This window comes from Perna viridis, chromosome 3 (genome assembly GCF_037379345.1).
Source record: "Perna viridis isolate PV_CMFRI_1.1 ecotype Kerala chromosome 3, ASM3737934v1, whole genome shotgun sequence".
Lineage (NCBI taxonomy): Eukaryota > Metazoa > Mollusca > Bivalvia > Mytilida > Mytilidae > Perna > Perna viridis.
Genome location: NC_142447.1, coordinates 51640680 through 51665242, shown reverse-complemented (window position 1 = coordinate 51665242; position 24563 = coordinate 51640680). Strand labels below are relative to the sequence as shown.

The window sequence follows — 24563 nt, the reverse complement described above, 5'->3', positions numbered from 1 at the left end:
TAGGTGGCAATAAAACCATAATACAGTATATATCTCATGTTGTCATACAAGCAGAAAATACCTTCTCTTTTTACAGTTATTTTTTATGCCATATTAATTAAATAAACAGCCAAAATGAGACAGTAACCGCTAACTAATTCTAATTATTATAACTTTTATGGACCGGAGAGCTGTTTTAATACTATCTTTTGATTACCAGTACAGACAGAACAGCTGGAAATGACATAGCTTTGCATACAGTATAATAGACAGTATCACAGTGTTCCATTGTTCTAAGTTTGCATGGCCAAAAAAAATCTATACTTAATTAACCAATTACTAATCTACCAGAACACTGTAAATTTATGCTCTCTAGTTAATTATATCTCCTTATTTTTACCATTTTAACATTCAAGTTTTTGTAATAGTTTGGCAACTCATTCTTATGACAAACTTACTAGCATTACATAGTCAAATCTGATGAATCAATACTACATGTATTACCAATTCACCATTATATAATAAAAATGACTTGATATAACCACTGAGGTTGAACCATGAACAGTTGGGGCAGTTATGGACACACCATGATAAGAATTTGACCCTTTTTGGCCCTTATTCCTCAATGGTTCCAGTCACGACTTCCAAAAATCAATCCCATCCTTCCTTCAGGCGGACTGTATTTTGTAGAATTTCAAAAAGATCCATCCCTTCTACTCAAGTAATCATCCAGAAATCAGAAATGTTCGTGTTTTTTTGTCTATATTTGGCCCCTAATTCCAGTCCTTTTTTAGGTATGGCACCTTGCAGTACAATTTAAGAGATTCATTCACTATACTCTTATATAATTATTGTTTGGGCACCAGGAAAATACTTATTTAAGCCTCATTTTTTGCCATAATTCCTAATTGGTTGAAATCCCAGCCTTGCTATGGTGGTTTAACACCCTGTGTTACAATTTTAACAAGATCAAAAGACAAGTTATTCTCTTAATATCAGGAATAGGCTTGTATGGCTCCCTTTTGGCCCCTCATTCTTAAACGGTGCAAGCATTAACCTCCAAAATCAATCCCAGCCTGACATTTGTGATATAGAATATATCAACATCCATATGTTTTTACTGGAGTTATATAATTAAATGCAATGAAATGCTTTTTTGGCCCTTTTTGGTCCAAAATTCAAAATGGTTGAGTCCATAAACCCAAAAATCTAAACACCAATATTCCTAATGTGGTTTGGAACCTAGTAATAAAATTTTCAACATTAAACCTTTTCAAAAATTACATTTGACATACTTTAGAAAAAAAGAAACAGAATCTTTCTATGAGAGCAGTTAATTTTAGTACTTTTTCTAGCCAAAAATTTATTTTTAATAATCCTCAACAGAGCTTGAAGATGTAGAGGTGAATATTTTTCATCAAAGTAAATGTAACCCATCCATAGCTCTGTTCAGATTTTCATTTTGGCCTTATATTGCCTAATTTGTCCTCAGGATTAGACAGTAGAGGGGATGATAGGTAACAGACAGGTTAACTGGTTTCCTAATGAACAGCCTTGAATGTCAGATAATAAGGCAATTACATAAAGATGACAAAAAAATGAAAAATCCAACTCAGATTCTGTCAAGGTAGAACTTTTTTCCATGAGATTGGTGTGTTCTATGAATACTTCCTGGAATTAATTTAGTTTTACTTCATCGAAGTTTTCCAAACATTCAATGTAATACTACTCAGTTTTCAGCGTGACTTTTTATGTAGGTATTTATTGTTATATTATGTGTAACCAACCTTAGATCCATCAACACTGATAATTCTGTAGGTGTTTCTTGTCGAGTCATAGTAGTAAGACACACTGACTGCAGTTTTACTGGCTGGGATCCAGTTCTTTTTAGTATCAGGGTCTATCTGGAACACATGGGCTTTTGTAGTAAAGATGGGCTGCTCCCTGAAAATATAAAAATGTAATGTTATTATTAGAGATGCTTTTTTCAGCAACTACCATAAACTGGGTGATAACTAGCAAGAAATGAAGTGTTTTTTGTTCTAAAGAGACTTCTTGTTAACTGCATGTGAGTAGCTGTAGGACTGAAATTCAAGATAATAGGATGGCAGTGTATAAAGCATGTCTCATATCATATCATTTTTAATTATTTTCAACTTTGATTTTTGACCAAACACAGATTACCAAAAGGACCCATTCCCATATTCAATCATTTCTAATTTTATATCATGATTTAGCTTCAAAGTAAAACTTGTTATGATGTAAAGGACTTTCAACATTTCATCATGAAGTAGCAGCAGAAGAAAGAGTTAGCTTTTGACAGCTACCCTTCAGCTAACTATGATGAAATAAAAAAATTGTTTGTAAATACATGTATTTGTCTAGGATACCACAGCAAAAAGTCTATAAATGGTATGCTTCATAGATAACAACCGAACTACATACCGTACAAATTATGCACAAAAAGCATTTAACAGCAAATGTTTTTATAATAAGGATGCAATTATTGTACACACACTAAGTTCTTCTTGATGTCATGCATAACACACCTTTGAATTGATGCTCAGTGATATCTCGAACAGCATTCCTGTTTCGAGATAGAATCAACACTTCTGAAATGTTACTCATCTTTATTTGTTTAAAATGTTTTCAGGCAAAATAATGAATTCAAATTACATAAATTGTAACATAAATATTTGAAAATGCATAGCTTTTGGTTAAAATAAAAAAGACATGCAAATTTATGTAAAAAATTCTCCAGTGTTAGAAATTGATATGTTAATATACAACAAACATTGAAATTGTACAGACCATTTCTTTGAAAAAGATCCTCTCCTACTAAGAAACTTAAACATGTATTTACATGTATAAGACTTGACACTGAGAACAAGGAATTATGAGTGATTATCCTGAGAGACAAAAGAATGCCAGAGAACAGTGGTAAATCCTTCAGTTGCTCACAAAATATCAACTCATTTACCCAGCCTCCTCACTTAACATATTATTCTCCAACACAATTAACAAGTCAGTAAAACAGTATAATAATCAATCACTTGTAAACCCCCTTCAAAGAGAAACCATTTCTAAAACAACAGAGAACTTCTTCTTACTCTCTCCTCACTATCAAGTGCTCTTCAAAAACATCATCATCTGTGTAATCTACTCCAGCAAAACTGGTGGAATCAAGAGAACTACCAGCTACTAGATGCGACATTTTCCATCAATACATACAGTCTCCTTAGGAGTTTTGAGTTTTGTCAGATATCAGAGACTTGATTCACTTTCCTTCAGTAATGTCTAAACCTTATCTAGTTGTCTGATAAAACCGTGTTCTCTAATTTGCTATTGCACAATTGAGTTTATCTGGTTTCAGAGTTTCATGTTTTTTTGCTTTTATGTCAAATCCTTTATTCAGGAGTCTCCATAGAATACAACATTGTCATGTTTATATGGTAATAACATACTACTACACACTGTCTTTCCTTATACACACAAACATGACAAAAATCTACAAGACCAGGTCCTAAATCATAATGAAAAGGTGAAAAATTATTATTTTGAGGTTATTTATGCCTGACACTTGACTTGACCACAGATATTACTTACTAATTACTTAAAAAAATTTGATGAACATGACATGAATTACCTGGAGGTCATCAAAGGTTTCCTACCTGCTAATTACTTCTGGCATTTTCTTTCCCTAACTAGGTCACATAAACATAAACAATTGGTCAGCAATGAAATTCCTCAATGAATTATCAACAATCTCCTTATACTAATCTGCTTATCACAATCAAAACTGTTTGAAGAGAGCAGATCCCAGATTATGTCCCCTGAAAGTCAAGACATTAATGTTCAGGTCCTTCTGATTGATAATCTTTGTCACTCTCTGTCAATCATATAACTGTTTTATGGTGTCTTGTTCGACCTTTCTGACCCCTCAAGCTAAGGTCAATTTTACATCAAACAGATTTTAATGAAAACATTTATGACTTTAAATAGAATTTGAATTGAAATGTAAACAAACAATGTTATCAGATCTGGGTAAGAGGTAAACATAATTGAAAGGTAATTTCCAGGTCTTATAGGTAAGAAAGTAAACCTATTTCTTAACAGAAAACTTGAAGGTACAAAATTTATTGCAACCTAAATTTGTCCAAACAACACAGGCATAGTTAAGTCATAGTTATCCCACTATTTGTATTTTCTTTTCCACCTCATCCTGGACAATTTGCTATAAGTTTGAGATGATAATGAAATAACTGATAAAACTATAGCAATTCATAGTACATCTCAATCCATCACCCAGTCCTCCTCTGTGGGACAATCACTCTCATCAAATTAATCAAATCATTAATGATTCATACATAATATTTATCATTCAACCTTTTTCACCATAGTAAGCAGCTGTAAGTAGGTCAAAAGGTCATATAACAAGTCAATTAAAAGTGAATTTCATAATTAAGAAGTTCAAGTATCACATCACATACCTTCAACAGAATAACAAAGATGAAGTGAAAAATCAGAAGAATGAAATGTGGTTAATACATAGGCACAATTAGAAGAATAAATAGAAACAAATAATTGAAATGAAATTGTCATTCATGCTTTAATAAATGTACATCAATTTCTGGTAACTAAATATTTGTATAAAATATGCAATGTTCCAATCCTGAGGGTAACAATGTGTAAAATCAACTGCACTTCATTTTATAAAAATCATTATGCTTACATCTTCAAGCCATGGTAAAGATTGAAGCAAAGCCAGATTATAAGTTTTTCACTTCATTTCAATTGATAACATCTATTTTTAACTTGATTTAGAACTGTTGACTTCATTACAATGATTCTTGTAAACCGAAGAGATAAAACTTCAATATCAAAATGTAGGAATGCATTTACAGTTTCATTGAATTTGATCCAGTAGTTTGTATCACAGAAGAAGATTTTTGAATAAAATAAAACTAAACAGCCAAAGAAAAAACATCCAAAGATGGCATAAGTTCAAACATGGGTTCACAGGTTTTCCCCAAAATTTTACCATAGAAAGTTCTATTCATGCTGAAAATTTTATCCCTTGTCTTAAACTGGGTAAACTTAACAGTTTAGGAAATACATGCCAAAAACTGTCTGACCTCAATGTTCTATTTTTAGTAACAGTGGCCATGTTTTTTCACAGATCAAAAATCCCAATATTCTTTTGTGCAAGATAATTCCCACTGAATTTTGTCCAGTAGATTCAGAGAAAATGATTTTTGAAAGTAATAACATTAAAAATAGCAAAATTATGTCCCAAAAGGACAATTACTCCAACATGAGTAATCAGATTTTCACAAAAAGTTGACCAAAGATCACTCTAAACATTTTTTACCCATGTCAGAAATGGCTAAATTTTACAGTTTTGGAGATGGGAAAACCTGCTGTCTGACCCCTTTGTTCTATTTTATGGTAACAGCAGCCATGTCTGCCTACAGATCACAAATCCCAACATCAGTTCTAGGCAAAATAACCTAAGGAACATTCAATTTTGATTCTAATTGGTACAGTAGTGTCAAAGGAGAAGATTTTGAAAGCAATAACATCAAAAGTAGCACAAAAATTGTCCAAAACGGGCTTTAACTCCAACAGAGGTTAACAGATTTTCAAAAAAATTTGACCACAAAAAGATCTCATCATGCTGAACACAGAACTTGGCTAAAACTAATGGTTTTGGAGATATGCAAAATATCTGCCCCTATTTATTCATGCTTGTCTACATACAGATAAAAAAAATCCCTATATCAGTTCTAGGCATTATACCCTAAGAACATTCAAACCAAGTTTGGTTCTAATTGGTCCAGTAGTGTCAAAGAAAGAGGTTTTTTTTTAACATAATAATATAAAAAATAGCAAAACAAATGTCAAACTAGATAAAGTGATGCCCCCACATTTGACATTCATACAGCTATATATCATAACTCATAATTGTAAAAAGCACTTTGTCAGATGTGTTATTGTGTCTGTGAGACAAAAATGATGCCCCCGCATGTGGTTTTGAGTAAAACTCAGCATAGCTGAACGAAACTTAAACTCAATCTGTAACTAATCATATCAGACTCACATACCAAAAACCAGTCAAATATCTTCAAGCATTTACAAAACAAAAAAGAAAAACTATTATTTCAATACAATTTTTGAAGTGCAGGGCCCATTATTTTGGTAAAACTCAGCGTAGAATAATGAAACTTATACTCGATTTGTAACTAATCATGACAGACTCACATACCAAAAAGCAGTTCAATATCTTCAAGGATTTACAAAAAAAGTGTGGAAAACTGTTATTTCCATGAAATTTTTAAAGACTAGGGCCCATATTTTTGGTAAAACTCAGAGTAACAGAACGAAACTAACTCATTCTATAACTAATCATGAAAGACTCACATACAAAAAATCAGTTCAATATCTTCAAGGATTTTCAAAAAAGTGCAGAAAACTTATGGGATGGACAGAATTATGGACGGAATTACGGACGGACTGACAGGGGTAAAACAATATGCCCCAAGTTATCGTTGCAGGGGCATGAAAAGCGGCAATAATACCATCAGAGGAGAAAAGTTTTGAAAAATTGTTAATGACAATGACAACCTAGAAAGCTAAGTGATGGCAAAAGCTCACCTGGCCCTGCCCATTGGGCAAGGTGAGCTAATAATAAATAGGAGTGAAAAGTGGACATAAACTACAAGAAAAACTACAATTAACTTATTGGTCAAAGAATAATTACATTTCTACATTAAGAAAAGTAAATCATTATAATTTCTTGATAAAATGTTACCATAACAGAAGATCCAGACATTATTTAATAATTAGAAGCATCCTGCAAAAACTTGTAGCATTTTAAGATTATGTTTGATAATGAAACAGTATTTTAAATGACAATGACACAGATATGTAAACTGATATGTATATTTTCTGTAATAAGTATTCAACTAAGATTTTCATCTTATAAATAACTGATCAAAGTCAACAGCAAATATAACAATAGACTTTCTTCTAGTTCAGAAATTGTTCTGAAGAGAGCAGTTCCTATTCTCCATTAATTATGACTGGAAAGAGTACTTACAAATAAAACTAGAAATGCTGTGAACAAGCTCACAAACAGAATGCTCCCACTTCAAATAAAGTTTTAAATATGTACAGACTCTGAAGTTGGACATTCCCCTGACAAAAACATATGAAGCCCTAACTACTAAATTTCATAAAAAAAACCTTGTATGGTCAAGAAGGAGTTGCACTTGTTTGGTGCAATCAAAACCTTTCAGCTGAATTTCCTTCCTTTAGAGTCTCCAGACAAACCCTTACACCACAGGGAAGCCTGCCTTTTGGTGTGAGGGTATCCTCATATATGGGTGGCTTTTATCTGATATTTTTTCAACCCCGTAAGGTTGTTGTCTCCTAGAAATATTCACCATATCCATTCTCATTATAATTGTTATATTCCTTAATGTACATCTTCATATGATACCCAACCTTTCTATAAAGTTTCATCAAAACCCCTTGAGCCGTATAGGAAGAGTTGTGCTTACTACAAGATTTTAACCCTTCAAGTTGGATTATCTCCCTATGGAGTACTCTGACAACAATAATACTCATCCATGCACATCTACAGATCATGCCAAACCTTCCTATTTAGATGATTGAATTCTTAGAGAGAAATTATATTGTAATAAATATTTTGCTATATATATAAATATAATTCGGTTTAAGCCTTGATGTTAAAATTTAACAAAGAAATTGATGTTAGTGAAATTTGTGCTTATTTTAAATACTGAAGGTAACTGATATCATAATTTGTACTTAAGACTCCTTTAATATCTATATTCCTTTTTATTCCTAGATAAACTTGCATTCAAAGAGCAAATTAATAAAATTGTGTAAAATTCAGTAATTTTACTATATTTCAAAAGTTCAAAACATTGTAAAGGGAAATGAGCTGAAGGAATCAGGTATGAATCTTACCTGAAACAATTTTGATGACATTTTAGTTTTGTGTAATGTTCCAGTTTTATTACCAAAAGTAATTTTTTTCAAATCAAACCAAATTGAAACATTGTAATAAAAGTTTCAAAGAAATTTGCACATCTATTAAATAAATTATTGTGCAAAAAGGGCAAAGTTTGATACCACTGCAGAGGTCAACCCCTGTACAGTCCAGATCAGTATGGACACAACATTCAAACTTCATTTTTGGATTGTTATCCAATTTTTGACACAGTATGAGCTTCTGACAAGAATGAAAAATGTCAAAGAACTTAAAATTTGCAATAAAGAAATGTATCCAGAGTTAAAGAAAATTACTTATTAATGACCTATTTTGTTTGCCCCTCATTCTTAAAAGCCTTGAAATCTATCAAAACTTTCCTAAGTTACCTTGTAATACTTTTTCATAGAGATCAAAACACTTTTACAAAAGTTAAAACCAAAAACCAATAAAATGTTTCTCACTGGCCATTTTTTGGCCCCATATTCCTAAATGTTTCAAGGTAACACTTCCAAAACCAACCCAGTCATCCTTTTGAGGTATATCAACTTGTAAATAAATTTCAAACATACACACCATCCATACATTTTTATTCAAGTAATTGTCCAGAAATCATATATGCTTGTTTCTGGACCCCTTTAGGCCACTTACATATCACAAACCTAAAAGCCAAACCCAACCTTCCAGTTTTTGGTAAGGCATTGTATTATAATTTCAGAGATCCATACACTTTTAGTCAAGTAATTGTCTGGACATCAGAAAAATGCCTGTTTCTGGACCCTTTTTGGTCCATAATCCCTTAAAAACATAAAAATTAATTCAAGTCTTTCTTTTGTGGTATCATTGTGATATGATTTCATGGAGATTTATTCACTTACACCCAAGTTGTAGTCTGACACCAGGAAAATGCTTATTGGTGTCCCCTTTTTAGTCAATAATTCTTTAATTTTCAAGTCAAAACCCTCAAAGCTAATCCCCTTTTGTGGAATGGCATCTTGTGTTACAAGGTCATTAAAATCAAAAGAATTATCGTCTGTAAACCAAAGTGTCTAAGGAGCCAAGCAATACCAATGACCATAACAACAGGGCCATACCATTATTATTTTTGTAGTCATAAAGACTGATTTCAACATTATTTTCAAACTTACGGTAAGTACAACTCATACACTTTTACTGAATTGCAGAAATGGTTCATACAAGAAAAAATGTTTGTTTTTAGCCCCTTATTTCCATATAAAAAGTAATACTAAGTATGTGTATTAGAATCCTAAAGTTCAGAGGTATACATATGCATTTAACCATTTGTGGAATGAATTTCTTTTACAGTTAAAATAACACCAGCAAAGCAACAAAAACAAACAAGCACAAGAAATTTTTTTCTGAAGACAGATGCATATATCATTGGTACAGTCATAAAAACATAATTTATGCCTTGCATTGTTAAAAATGTGTTTTATATCCATGGATACATGTATCAACACTTTTCAGGACAGATCAAAGCAATACATGCATGCTTTATACACACTCCATGCCAGAAACTTGCCTTTCATTCCATATAACAAAGTGTTGTAACCACGAAAGGTCTTGGACAACAGACTCATCAGGAGTTGGAGGTCGTCCAGGCAATTTGACTAACTGAGGACTTTCTGGTAATACTTTTACCATCCTTCCAGCCCTGGGTGATGGGGGAACTGCAGCAGCATTCTGCTGGCTAGGTATACTTGGAATGGTTACAGGACTTGGCGCTCTACCACGATCTGGAGTAGCCGACCTCCCACGAAATATGCCTGCTCTATGAGACTTGCTTGGTGATCTAGGCATTGTCATTGTGTTGTTTTTCTTAGCCTCAATTTCCTGTTCATCAAAATCTGATGGAGAAACCGGAAACTCTGGAGTAGGTGGTCTCTTCCGGACATCCATTGGTGAAAATGAGGACAACCAAGACATTTTACGATAAATCTAATATAAAATCACAAATAAAGCTTTGGCTTATCCAATATTCATAAGTGAATAAGAAGTTTACAACATTTTGCTATCCAGCCTTCATAGGAACAGTAGATTCCTAATCAAATACATACATGAATACTTTGACCTGTGGTTCTACAATTCATTACAAGAGAATAAACACCTTATTACAGACAGAAAAACATGGTATCCTGTAGAGAAAGGGAAGAAGATGGGATGCACTATCTCCTATCAAAACATCGTCAGTGTCTGTTGCTAATTGTCATTGATTTCTATATCCCATAGCTTACTCATTAATTCCTTCAGTGCTAGACATTATGCTCTGATAATGAGGATTGGACATGTAAAAGGACAGTAGTATCCTATACCTTCCTGCTATCAACAAAGAACACTGTGCTCATCTTGAATCCATAAAATATATTATCCATCCAATCAATGAATAAAAGATCCAATGGCTGCTTAGAGGAGATGGTATGTGTGTTAGCTGTATTCACGGTATGGTGCTCACACAAGGAAAGTAATGCCAATTTATTTATTCACCCATAAAGATCCTTCGCCTCAATGAAGTCCTCAATTAAATAGTGTACACCAAGAAAGCATGTGCACCTGTGGTTACTGCTGTCACACAGTTAATGAAGCAGACTTTGGCAGTTATCTCCACCAGACTCCAATTAATTAAACAAAACATTTCTATTTAACAGCATAGCTGCCATGGATCTGCACTAAATGTTACATCTACAAGATAATGCTAAGAATTCCTAGTTACATAATTTTACTATCACTTTTGCTTACACACCAACAATATCAATATCTGAAGGTACCTGGCTTCCAATCTAACATCTATTCTAGTTTGATATTAAAATACCATCTGTTCTGGATGTACACATCTGATGAATTCATCTGTTTAGTGTTTGTGACTATTGTAGTTGGATCAGTTGAAGGCATGTAATCCTCTCATGAATGTCATTAATATCTTATTTTGGAATCAATGAATACATTTTCACAACAGAAGCCTTTTTCTGTGTTCATCATTGTCTCAGTATCAAAATAAAGTATTTTCATGTAAAGACTATTACCATTTGATAGTTCATATCTGCACCAGGATTACAATGCACAACATATTAAAATCCTAAGCAAAAGCACCATCTAACCACTCCCTTTTCTGAAGTCATTCTTGCCTCTACACAAAATTAAACTTAAAAGAATCTGTACTTTAATCAGATACAGGTGGTTAACAGATAACTCATGCTAATGTTACATTTAAGTGGGTCTAATAATGACTTATCACTAATTAATTAACTTGTTAGCTGATTGATACCTATAAACTTTAATTTGGAACACATCAGCTAATAAAAGTCTCAATCAATTTAACAAACCTTTCTACACAAAGATACAATCTGAGTAAATTACACAGCATATCTAATGGAAAGCCTAGGTCTTTTTCATCAAGTGACAATATTTAAACTATTTTATATTCTCTAATTGGTTTGCCTAAAAGACTATCTCTTATATGATAATAGGTCTGTGAAGTGCTTAATTTGTGCCAAGAAAGAAAGATACAGGCTGTGCAGGTGAAAATTTAGGAAACTTTATCAGAATATATAAAAAGAAAACACATTTGATATGGCAAGCTAAATTTAATTGCTATATTTTCATCCACCCTAAAAAAAACAAGACTGGGTGGGCAAAAGGATTCTTATATGTACATGAATGTTTGCAAGAAGCAACTTCCATAGATAAACTGTTCTTTAATTAACTCCTTCTTGTGAAAACCATATTTAAAGTGGACAATACTTTGTCACTATGCCTTAGGGTGCTTTTTTAATACATTCAAATATTTTCTAGTTGTATAAAATAAGCATAGAGTCTTTATTGGAACCATTACAAGATTTTTCAGTCATGGGCAGAAAAGGGAGATAATTTTTACATCCCTGCTATTGTCAGCTTTAAATATAGATTACATTACAAGTGTCATCATGTACTTTGCCCCATTTTTTGTTAGATAACCAGTTTGGTTTTGAAAAAAATGGGCAGGAGGATTTTCAAGGGTAAAGTAGCAGGGGAACTAAATCTAGTATTTATTCTAATTGGCCTTATAACTGTTGGGGCTAATAGATAGAAATACTGTGATCAAGCTGACAAACAAAATACCCCTGCTTCACATTAAAGTCCTCCAACAGTAATTATACCCGTTCATGTACATCTTATTATGATGCTTAACTTTCCTACATAATTTTATCAATAGTAGTTTCAAAGTAGTTGTGCTACAAGGTTTGAACATGTACAACTCTTATATTTCTTCATGCACATCAATGTATCCCAGCCTTCCAATAAATTTTATCATAATAGCCTTGAGTGATTTAGAAGGAGTTGCACTTACAAGAAATGTACACAGAGTGGCACAAACGGATGAATGGACAGAGATGGACGGGTGACCCCTAAATTGACTAAATTCTACTCGCTTTTCAAGACATCCTTCGGTATTGAAAACCATATATAGTCAAATTACCTAAGTATTACAGGATTTGGATCACAAAATTACGAACTTCTAATCTCCATTTACCAATTCAAAAAGGAAGGTGGTATAACATTCCAAAACCTAAGAGAATATGCTCTTTTGGCAACGAGAATGTTGAATTCCACATATTTTTTGTTTGTGAAAATGTCGCTGTTAAAAATCTAAGACTATAGTATTTGGCAAGATATTATTATGAGTATCCAAATCATAACAAAATGGGTGATTTACTCTCTTTTTGCAATTCAAATGTGTTAAAAAAAACTTTCTGTGTTCATTAAAACAATATCTGCAATGCTATGATAGATTTATCACATTTCGCTCTCCATAAGTATCTGTATATATCTCTGTATTTATTATTGCTCATTTCTGTGTGTTTTTTTTTTATGTATTACTGATTGACCTCATGTAACACATTTATGTATGTGTCTGAGCGTATATAATAAAATCTGAAAATCTGATAGACTTGCTGCAGTAACTTACACACTTCCTTAGACAAACTATGGGTTAGGTCAGACCATACATTTTACAACAAGGAGTCCTCAGTTAAATTAAGAAATATGCCATTTTTTCAGTCCGAAGAGTAGTACTACAACATCAGAATACAGTCAAAAAATAGCTTCTATGAGTGGTGATATCTTAAAGAGAAGATGGCTATGTATGATACTATGTTGAACTCAATTACAAATGAAATAAAAAGAACTAAAATAGTATAGTCATTGATCATTAATGTCCGCAAACCAGAAATAGAAATCCCTTGTTTATATAACAAACTCCTACAAACATAATCATTTTACTACATTCTTCACTAATTTTATCTTTTTTTCTAATTTATAAATAAATTGTAGATGAGGGAATTCAAGAAAAAGATAAAACAACTGATTAAAGGCCTCTTTGTGATTGATCTCTGCCTGATTGTAACAATTATATAAACATACGCTTCTCTATAAAATAATGCATTTTCTTGCATACTCAAGTTTCCATGGCAACATACAACATATAATTCCCAGAACTAATTATGGCAATGGTAAGCATAGTGATTCATTATTTCTTAAAATCATACCAATTAAATCCATGTTGAATATGATCTAGTTTCCATGTGGCTCTATTGATGAGAAGCTATGTCATAAGAGCATGTAAATTAAGTGCTTCACAGAGCACAGCTTGATACAACCACAGAGGTAAACCTGTACAGTTGGGGAAAATATGGGAAAATCAGGAAAATGCTCATTTTTGTCCCATCATATACTTTTACTGGAGTTATGTAGTTAAACACTATGAAATGCTAGTTTTTGTCCCTAACTGGTCCCTAATTACAAAATAGTCAGGATCATAATTAACTTTCCTGTTGTTGTTTGGAACCTTGTCGTAAAATTTTAGGAACATCAACCAACTAATACAAATACTAAAATTAATGGAGAAAAAAAACAAAACAAATGTCTTAGTGATGACAAAGCACCATACCATTATAAGATGGAAACTTTTTAGGGATAGGGAAACTAACAAATGTGAAACAACTTATTATAATATAACACAGAAATCAGCAGTCAGTCTAAGAAATCTAAGCTCTCAATTTAAAGAGAGGGGTGTACAAGTTCCTGTGTGCTGATTGCAAGACCACAGATACCCTGCTTCAAGTCTTTAATTACATTTTTCCAACCAAATGAAGATTTTATAAGAACATTATAATCCGTCCAATAGAAATAATAAAAGACAAAGCCTAAAAGGGAATGTTTCAAATGGGGTTCTTCTAAAATATAACAATATCGGAATAAGAAATCCCTTTTATTGCCACGGTATTAATAAACAGTTGAAAGAAATGAGCAACTGATCCAAATCACTTGGTTTTCTGTGAATACCTTCCTAAAACAGTTCATTCATTGTTATGGACCCTGTCATTGAAATCTGATTCAGACCTTTATCAAGCTATTTAACCTTTAACAAAGTATTCTTGGGAATAAAGATTCTTGTTGAACATTAAATCCTCAGTATATGTCATTATCTGTGATTGAGAGGAACTTTAATTCTAAACAAGGTTGATTATCCATGCAGTGAGGATCAATTTCATGTTTTCCTTTCATTATATCAGATTAATGTGTAAAATATTCCAAACTATCTAAAGTCCACTAAGCTGACCAAAATGAGGCAAGTTTACAATCTTCTAGATGAAAATATACATTATTAGGTTTCACATTTAAAATGTATATATGTGTGTATATATACATGCAACAATAAGCTCTGTGTACAGCAATTTAACTATATCATCCATTGGATTTCGGTACAATAATTTTTTTGATTGTGACCAATCCTTCACAGCTTCTCACACAGCATCACTTATCCATGTGTGATGAGCCAAACATCAGACAGAGACTTAGGCGGTACTCTAGTGAGAAAAGCACTATGTCAACACATTTATGTGTTTATAAACTCTTACAATCCATAAATATACCAGTGTTATTACATAAATGGTTAAATGACCAGCTATCTTCTTTAAGATCAACATAGTTTTAACTTAGGTTATAATTTATAGTCTTGACCCTGCTTATACAGGTGATGACACAATGTTAATGTTCTTTAAAAAACATTCTATGCAAATTAGATAAGATCATATAGTCATTTAAAATGTTCTAATTAATCTATGTATTTGTTTTTGTCTTGTCATTACAATCATCTTACTGAATATGTTACTTTCAAAACATTTTTTGTTTATTTAAAAACACTACAAAAGTCAAACAATTCCAAATCACTGGATTTTTTAAAAGGCACATCAGCATTATTTTTTAGAAATGATGTTTTAGTCATCATAAAGCATTATACATATTGTATGTTATAAATAATTCCTGTACGACCTAAACAATAACAATAATATTTTTTATAAACTTACGGAAGTTTACGAGGTGCCATCTGAACCATTGTGAACACATAAAAACATCCCAGACAAATACATAAGCTTCAATAAGTCGTTTATCTTCACTTTAATCGGGGTAGTATCATGTAACTGTTATCCATTTAAAGATCAGTTAAACAGGTACCAGTCCTCGGCATCATTACATTAAAAATCTGTCCACACTAAGTTTCAACATGTCTACAACTGCACATGTACGAAAACAACAAAGGAGAAAGTACATCAAATGTGACCTTTTGTCCAAGAGGTCAAGACACCCCAGTGATAAGAAAACTATCAAAACTTGAATATTGCAACAACATACATGAAATCTTTATTCTTTGTTGTATAAAAGAACAAATGTTTGTATTCCTTGTCACAGAATCAATTAGAATTGATATAATAAGTAAACATACATTCACAGCTAATCATAACCAAACTATTGAGAACTAAACAAACATGATTATGAACAATCCTAATATATGGCAACAAACTTAAATAAATACTATCCATTTACACTTGACTTTAAAACTTAACAATAAATATAGTCCTTTTACTTGTCATTACAGGTCAACATTCCCACATAGCCAATACACTGTACTAAATTTATAATGATGAAGACTTTTTTGTACAATGAATGTGAGCAATAGTATCTGTGTCAGTAGTCTACATTATATGCAGTGTATGCATCACCATAACGTAAAAAAAAACAACATCTTTTGTTTCCTACTACAAACAAGAAAAAAAAATAGGGTACTGAGGTAGGTAGATAGGTAGGGAAATTTTTTTATTTTTTTAAAAAGCATTTCACATTGAGTTTATATGAAAATAATATAGACTTTAACAGTTGTTGGTAAAACAGCCATTTAATGTTTAGAGTAGGCACAAAAAACAGGGTATATAGGGTAGCAGGAAACAGGCATATCACTTTGGGGGGAAATTCTGGATTCTTGTTTTGATCCTGTTGTAAATTGCACTAAATATTGATGTTGCTATTTGCGGCACAGCTGCTTTACTTGTGACATAATTTATATATGCAATGCTCACTGGAAAATTAGAATCTTGTAAAGGAAAATGCTTCTTTTTACACCCTGCATAAAGTGACAAAATGCGAAGTCTTGACTACAATACATTGGTACCGTGACCAGGATAAATGGAGGATGGATGTTCAATGACAGAAATCCATGAGAGCAGGGAACAGAGCAGTTGTGACGAAAATACTATAGAAACTGGATGATGCTATTGAAGAACAAACTATTGATTCGGACTAAGTTTATTAAACACTGTGGACAAGAAGATATCTACGTTGAAAGGTCTGGACAAATTCTGCACAGCACTGAGATGGAGGGAATCGAAGATGAAATCGAGACAGATGAGTATTACATTGAGTTAAAAACAAAATACACAAATATAAGAAATGTTTGATAATAGAAATACCAGCCGAGTTGCTCATAAAAAGTCATGTCCCAGGTAGATGACAGAGGAAAGAAAATTATGACATGTGAACAAATCATTTTTCATGGCACTGATGGACACGTGTAACAATCCACAAGTTCATGACCATAAAACTTCTCTAGCAATTACTTCAATCTTGTAGCAACATAACTCTGTTCCAAAGCCTACTTGTCAGAAGTCCAGCGCAATACAAAAGGTCTGCATAGTTTTGGCAAGCTCTGGCATAATGTATGAGTTGTGATGTGAACACTCCATACGCAGAAGTTCTACCAGAAGATCTCAACAAAAAATGGCATGGAATTGCTATAGATATTGAGGACGCAACTCATTTGAGTTTTCCATAAACTCTGTTGAAATCAAATAAGCTTGAAGATAAATACCAGCACATATTCATAGATGCCAGTCAATCAGCTTATGAAGCATCCACCTATTTAGTAACCAGAAATTCGTCACTGATCATTATGGCTAAAAACAGATTTGTACCCATAAAAACCATTTCACTGCCACATTTATAACTAATAGCAGCAGTCATTGGAGCAAGATTAGTCAGTCACCCTACAAAAATAATAGACACTAAACACATCTATATGTGGATCGATAGTCAAATCGTCTTAAATTGAATTATGTCAACAAAAACCTTCAAACTGTTCATTGCAAATCAAATTGCAGAAATGCAAAAGTTGGAAACTATTTGTCTGTGGAACTACTGTCCGACCAATGATAATCTGGCAGATTATTTTACACATGGGTTAAGCACCAAACAACTAGAAGAGAATAGTACCTGGAAAAACGGACCAGTATAGATTTCAAATAGAGATAATTGGCCCACCTGGAATTGAAAATTGCACGAATGCAATATACTAACAACGATAAGTGAAGAGGAAAGGTTGAAAATGAGTGCAAAACTGAACAAACTCATTCATCGACACATCAAAGTATAGTTCGTTACAAAAGCTAATCCAAACAACCTGTTACTTTCTGTATTTTACCAAGAATTTACATGAATCCACAGATAAACGACAATATTGACTGCTATGCATGAATCAAATTTTACTGGAAATACTCGCTAAATGCGAATTTCAATTTAGCGAGTTGAAGCTACATCATGCCAGCAAATTTTAGCGAGTGTTTTTTTTATTGCCAAGTTTCACTTTCGATCGTCAGGATCATTAGAACACTTGATACGAGGGTTATTTCTTCTGCCTTAAAACGTTTTACTGACCGGGGTAATATACTAGAAAATTCAACGGCCTTGAAAGGTCAATATTTATTATGCCAGCATGAGTCGACAAATTACGGCTTTTTTTAATAACTAACAAACAAAAACTCTCAGAAGTAGACTTAGATCATGCAGATAGTGGCACAACAAGCCAGCCAGACAATAACAACAACATTGTCATTAATCAAGCTGTTACTGCTTCTTTAAAGACTGTTAGGAAATGGGGGAAGGAATTTCAAATCATTTAATGAGAATTGACATGAGTGGGAAGGCACTGGACAGTTTTGAGTTAAGGCCTTTGTTACACACTACTGGTATAATGGACAGAAAACAAAGAGGCCAAATACTGTCCCTTATGGCCCTAACCAATGGTTGTTTGTTGTATTTTGATTGTATTTTAGCTGTTTGAATTGTTTTATATTACTATATATTAAAAAAATTTAGCAAGTGACAATTTATTATATCAAGTAAAAAAACATAGCACTTGCTTTTTTTAGCAAGTGGTAAAAAATGGGAAAATCAATTCCGGCTATGCTTACTGGAACGAAATCGCGCATTAACTTTGCTTGTGAAATTGGTACAAGAAGAAGTATTTTGAGAAGAGATCGCTTGTTTAGAATCATCAACCAAAGCAACTGCACTTGTACCAAAACTTCAACTTTACTCAGACTGAAAAGGGGTACTACGATGCGCCGGAAGAATACATCATGCATCTATACAAAAGAGACAAAGCATCCATCATTATTACCAAAAACTCACAATTTACCACATTAGTTTTAAACGAAGCACACAAAAGAACACACACCATGGGGGAGCTAACAGTACAATACCTTACATTCAGCAACAGTATTTGATACCAAGAATACAACAAGTCGTAAGGTCCCAACTCTGAAAATAAGTCGCATGTAGAAGGATAACAGGTAAACCGTATTCTGCCCCCGACCCTCAACCATTATCCAAAGATAGAATAAATTACGAATTCCCGTTCTCAGTCACTGGTGTAGATTTTACAGGTGCTATGATTACAAAAGGGCAAAATAATGAAATCACAAAATCGTATATATCTTTATTCACATGTGCCGCAACCAGAGCTGTTCACTCACAGGTTCTTACCGATCTAAGCGAAGAATCCTTTATATTAGCTTTTGTGCAAGAAGACCTGTTCCTAGAATCATGCTTACGGACACTGCTACTACTTTCTAAGGAGCAGCCGAGCACATTACTAGATCAAAGACAAAAAGTAGAATGTATGAATTACTTTTACATTCCTGAATCAAAAACTGCAATAAACAAATTTACACCACTCTCACCAATGCTGTTGCATTCCACAAAGAATTATATAAATATTTTGAATGAACTTCTACAAAATTAAGAAGGGGTAGTCTGATTGAGTCAATTCTTAAAAAAAAGTTTAAAACTAACCTTATAACGGTATTCATAACTCTAGATTCCAAACAAAATAAAGACTGCTAAGTGAACTCCTTTATAAAATACATACCGCACTTAAATATGTAAATAATATTCTCAACATTAAATTACAATGCATTCTATTATTGACATATGAATAACAGTTTGCTCCATTTCACCAAAATACTATTCAAATCTTCAATAAAAATTTAAAAGATATGACAAAAGATCATTTGTATTACTATGAGATATATTGTGTAAAGGGAAATAACTCAATGTAAAACAATTTTTTGTTTTACTTGACTATTTGAGGTCTGTCTTTTGTTCTTTGCCCCATAGGCTCCTATAATATACCTTAAATTTTCATGATTTTTTAAAAAATAGACAAGGAGTTTCAATCTAACTTTTGACCATGTTTTTCAATTAAGGAAATGTCAAAAATAATTTTTAGGTCCATTTTAGAAAAAAGGCACGAACTTTGGTACACCAGGACAGGTCAAACTAAAAATATACTTTTTCTACTTTCACTTTTATTTTGAGCTCATAAAATAGACCCCTTTTCTGGAGCACTATTTTTCATGAAAATACTGTTCTCCTCAAAAACAAGTTTTTTGTGTCATAGCTTGATATCTGATGTTTGATAATGATAGTCATTTGCCAAGAAACAAAAACAGGAAATGGCAAAAAGGAAGTGCACTATATTTTTTAGCCTCCATATTTTGATGTACACCCGCTCAGGAATATGTAATACAAGACTGATACCTTGAGTACTAGTCTAAGTTATAAATCTTCTTCCACTTAAGTAAGTGTTGACCATTCCTTGTTATAAAAGAAGAAGTACTGTAAGTATTGCTCAAAAAGTATACCACACACTCCTACGGCATGTATGTTCACAATAGGCCCCACACTCCTGTGGCATGTATGTTAACAAATACTTTCTAAAATTCTACACTACTAAAAATTGAATATAAATTAATTTAAATTAATTCACATAAGACATTTAAAGATATACAGTTGGTTAGCTGCGAAACATAGCTCTAACTATTTTTTTTGTATTTTCTTAACGTTAGAGCTACGATTTTGGCTGTTAAAAAAATTGCAATTTCAGTGACCTTGATTTTTTCGCACCTATTTTCACTTCGTTTCGTGGCTATCGGCTTTGCAGATCACAAAATCAAAAAAAAAGATCAAGAGCTACGATTTAGCAGCTAACAGTTGGTATCTCATTTAAGTTAGTTGTAAGTTTAAGTTTGGTAACAAAATTAATTCAGATAAAAAATCAACAGAAGCACAATGGTTTCCCAGATACAGTCAGTGCACAATGGTTTCCCAGATACAGTCAGTACACAATGGTTTCCCAGATACAGTCAGTACACAATGGTTTCCCAGATACAGTCAGTACACAATGGTTTCCCAGATACTGTCAGTACACAATGGTTTCCCAGATACAGTCAGTGCACAATGGTTTCCCAGATACAGTCAGTACACAATGGTTTCCCAGATACAGTCAGTGCACAATGGTTTCCCAGATACAGTCAGTACACAATGGTTTCCCAGATACAGTCAGTACACAATGGTTTCCCAGATACAGTCAGTATATTAGGAGTGTACATATTGCAGATACAAAATGGTAACCCCTACTTTCTACCTGAGTCAATTCAATTCATATAATTATGTTATATGTATGCTAATAGAAACCAAAAATTCATCTGGATCCAATATTTAAACAGCAGATGCACAATGGTATTACAATGTATCTTACAATCATCCTCTAAGGAGGAACAAATTTGATACCTCTATATTAGAACCAATGATGAAGTACAGGTTGTGTTATTAGAAAACATTAATTCATACAAATCAAAAATTCAAATAGCATGTCATAATGACATTCCCTGCAAGTTTCATAAAAATCCATAAAATGATTTAGGAGCTATGAAAGATATAAATTTTGTGACAGATAAACTGAAAGACAGACATATGTTATATATTGTTTTAGATTGAAGGTCTTCTTCATCTGATTGTATCATTGTTATACTGGAATATTAGTGTCACATTGTTTTGATGTCATTAGTAACTGTGTCAACATTGCTAATCTATTAATTTAAGAGCTTGGTTATCAGTTGTTTAGTGAATCACGTAGATCTTCCTTTGAAAAACAAAAATTTCCTCACTGAAAATATGACCTAAATCACATAAATTCTACATGCAGTATAAGACAAATAGCATGAAAAGTATATTGTAAAAGTACTGATTTTATTTTATTAAAAAGCTACATGTACGTTTTGTAGGTATTGAAAAATGAAAGTAACTGAAGTCTACCAAACATCTTCCCATCTTAAATAATAAAAAAATCAAGAATAAGGAAATACTAAGAAATCCCTTGGAATTACTAGCAAAACAAAAACTAAATCAGCAGTAAGTCAATAAGCAAAGAAAATTAAAATTTATAAGTACAAGCCTACAAATTCTACCTCATATGTTCAGAAATCTCTTTGGTTTTATTCGATTTGATGAATTTTAACATTTCCTGCAAAAACATAAAAACAATTTTAAATACCTGTTAAAATCAATGCTTTTCATCATGGTGTTTCTGCTTGCACCCAGTTTCAGTTATTTTGATAAATTCTCTCGATGGCAAAATATTTCTGATTTCAAATAAACTACCATATCCTATAAAAGTATAAGAGTAATGATTCCAGTTCAAATAACTATCACATGTTGCAGTATAATACAGTATCAAAACGACATTGTATATAACATAACAAGGGAAGCAACTCTATGTCAACATCCATTTATTATATAAATTAGAAATATATTGTATTACCTGTAAACATTTCAATTTAATGCTATAAATTTACTGTATTGGAGTGAGGTATTATCTTGTTTCAACATATACAAAACGTTGTTCAAATACCCTTCAAAAACTTCAATGATGTAGTATACTAAGACCTATTAACATACTTATATATAACCAATGTAAGAAAAAGTGGGTACAGTATTTGATGTAAGAATGTATTACACAGGTGTGTATAATAATTTTGTAAAATATTTGATTTAAAAATCTTTATCTCAAAGTGCTTCATAGTCACTCACAATAAAGCAGGTCACTCTAGGGATGAAGCAATTTCATAGATGTTCATATTGGCCTTTAAACTAAACCATAAGGTAGTGTTGCTTATTTGCTGAGCAAATAGGATTCCTAACAAAAACCTGAAAAGACACAGTCACATGGCAGGCTGTAAAGCATATAAGCATCAAAACTTTTAATTTCAGAGTAGCAGAAATTAACAATATCTAACCAAGAAGCCTTCAATTGACAGCAAGAAACCAGACATCTAACCAATCAGAACCTTCAATTGTCTTCATCTGATGGAAACAATCCAGTTATCTAGCCAATCATAACATAGGAATGCCTTAACCTCTTCATTTGCTATGGTTCTAAATATAAGCCCAAAAACTGCAATAATGGATATTTTTACCTTTCAATGGCAGTAAAAAAACTCCCGGTAAGAGTCTTTTCTTACCACAACCCAGTTGATTCTGCAATAATAACTGTATAAAAACTGCAAAAATTTCTTCTTCTCTTTTCTCCTCTCAAGGGCAATAAATCTAATAAGGGATGACTAGTGTAGGCTACAACTTTTACACTATCAAGACTTTTGTAGAGCTGTCCAAACCAAGGAAGGAGTATTACCTGAATTCCTTTCTTAAGAACAAACTTAAAATTTGTACTTTCACCCCTATGCTCTATAAAAACATTTTTGTAACCAAGATGACTATGTATGTTGTTCATTAGCATAACCAGCATACCGGTAACCAATACAATATTGCAATATCTATTACAGGTAATGGGCTAATAATGAGATATTTGGATGCCTAATGTTTGGGTAACATTGGCCAACATTTAATGTGAATTTCTTACCTTTAAACTGAACAACCAATTTAAATGGTTTCATAGTATTCATAGTTGCCATTACAGCTCTTAGGAGGGTTGGCGGTCTCATTGGGGAAAGGAAAAACAGTAAACATTTTTCTTTGAAACTTAACCTGTTTACACTTCGGTAAGTAGCCAATTGGTTTGAAATTAATTATTCAAAACTAACCAAGTATTTATACGTACCACAGCTACAATAAGTCAAATATTTTAATTTGAAGTCTACTGCAGTCCATTGCTCCAATCAGACAGTAAACCAGTCTGTTGGGTTGAAAGGTTATTTTCCTTTGCTCAAAATTTAAAAAAAAAAGGTCAAAGTTGGGAATATGAAAAAGGTATATTGTCATTCATTTTGATGTTGCAGCTCCACTAAGAATCTTTCTGTTCATATTGGGGCATATCCCACCCAGGCCTATGGACATTCGGTTTTCCATTTTGCTGGAAATTCTCCAGGTTTACCAGTCACATCCACATCAGCTCATCTGTAATTCAATGGGTGCTGTCAGCAGGGTCATGGCGTACTGTCTGCAATTTCCCCAAGTCGTTTTGACCCAAAAAAGCTTAAGCTTACAAATGTACAAATATACTACAACACAGTCAAGGCCATTGGCACACAAAATAATGGAAATGCATACCAACACCAAACCAAAAAAAATCAGGAAATTCATAGATAGGCCTACCGAATACTGTGTCAGCATTGCCCATAAGCTACACTTTTTGTTCTCCATTCATAAAATATCCATGCCAATGGCACAAGGACATGGTCTGGAATTAACACTGTATAAGGTTTCTTCTGATTGTAAATATCTTTGAAAAATCCTGAATATAGCCTCATCTCAAAATTTCATTCCAAACCATTGCAGATATACATGTACAGGAATCCTTTGTACAATAATTACAATGTACTGAGTTAAACATTAGTTCTAGCATTTTTCATTTTGCTCGAATAATAAGCAAGCAAAGATCCTTCTTAAATGTACAGAAAATTCATCTAAAAATTTATCATAATTACCACTAGAAAAACTTTCAGCACGGCAATATGCTACATCTCTATCTATTGAAGCTTCGAAATGAAATAAAAAAACACCTGCTAGACAAAACATTTCAAAGACCCACACGTTACTTGATGGCAACTCCTTGGACATTTTCAAAAAATCTACTTCCAGTTGTGATAAACAAGGCAATCTT

The 24563-nt window shown here is 32.7% G+C and overlaps 1 protein-coding gene across 5 annotated transcripts in view; it reads right to left on the bottom strand.

The window, feature by feature from the left end:
• The window catches only part of LOC148622819 (uncharacterized), a 32426-nt gene extending 10315 nt beyond the window's left edge, over window positions 1-22111 (bottom strand). For 2 of the 5 annotated variants that reach the window (XM_088573037.1, XM_088573039.1), the window contains exons 1-2: window positions 9536-11141; window positions 1767-1919 (exon numbers count right to left, since the gene is read on the bottom strand). In XM_088573037.1, the coding sequence (XP_088429163.1) occupies window positions 1767-1919; window positions 9536-9943 (561 nt within the window). In that variant the 5' untranslated portion in view covers window positions 9944-11141. Of the gene's footprint in view, window positions 1-1766; window positions 1924-2790; window positions 2892-3089; window positions 3235-9535; window positions 11142-21998 lie in introns of those variants that run through there. The other 3 variants (XM_088573036.1, XM_088573040.1, XM_088573041.1) reach the window with 3 other exon arrangements.
• Between the last annotated feature and the right edge of the window lie 2452 nt (window positions 22112-24563).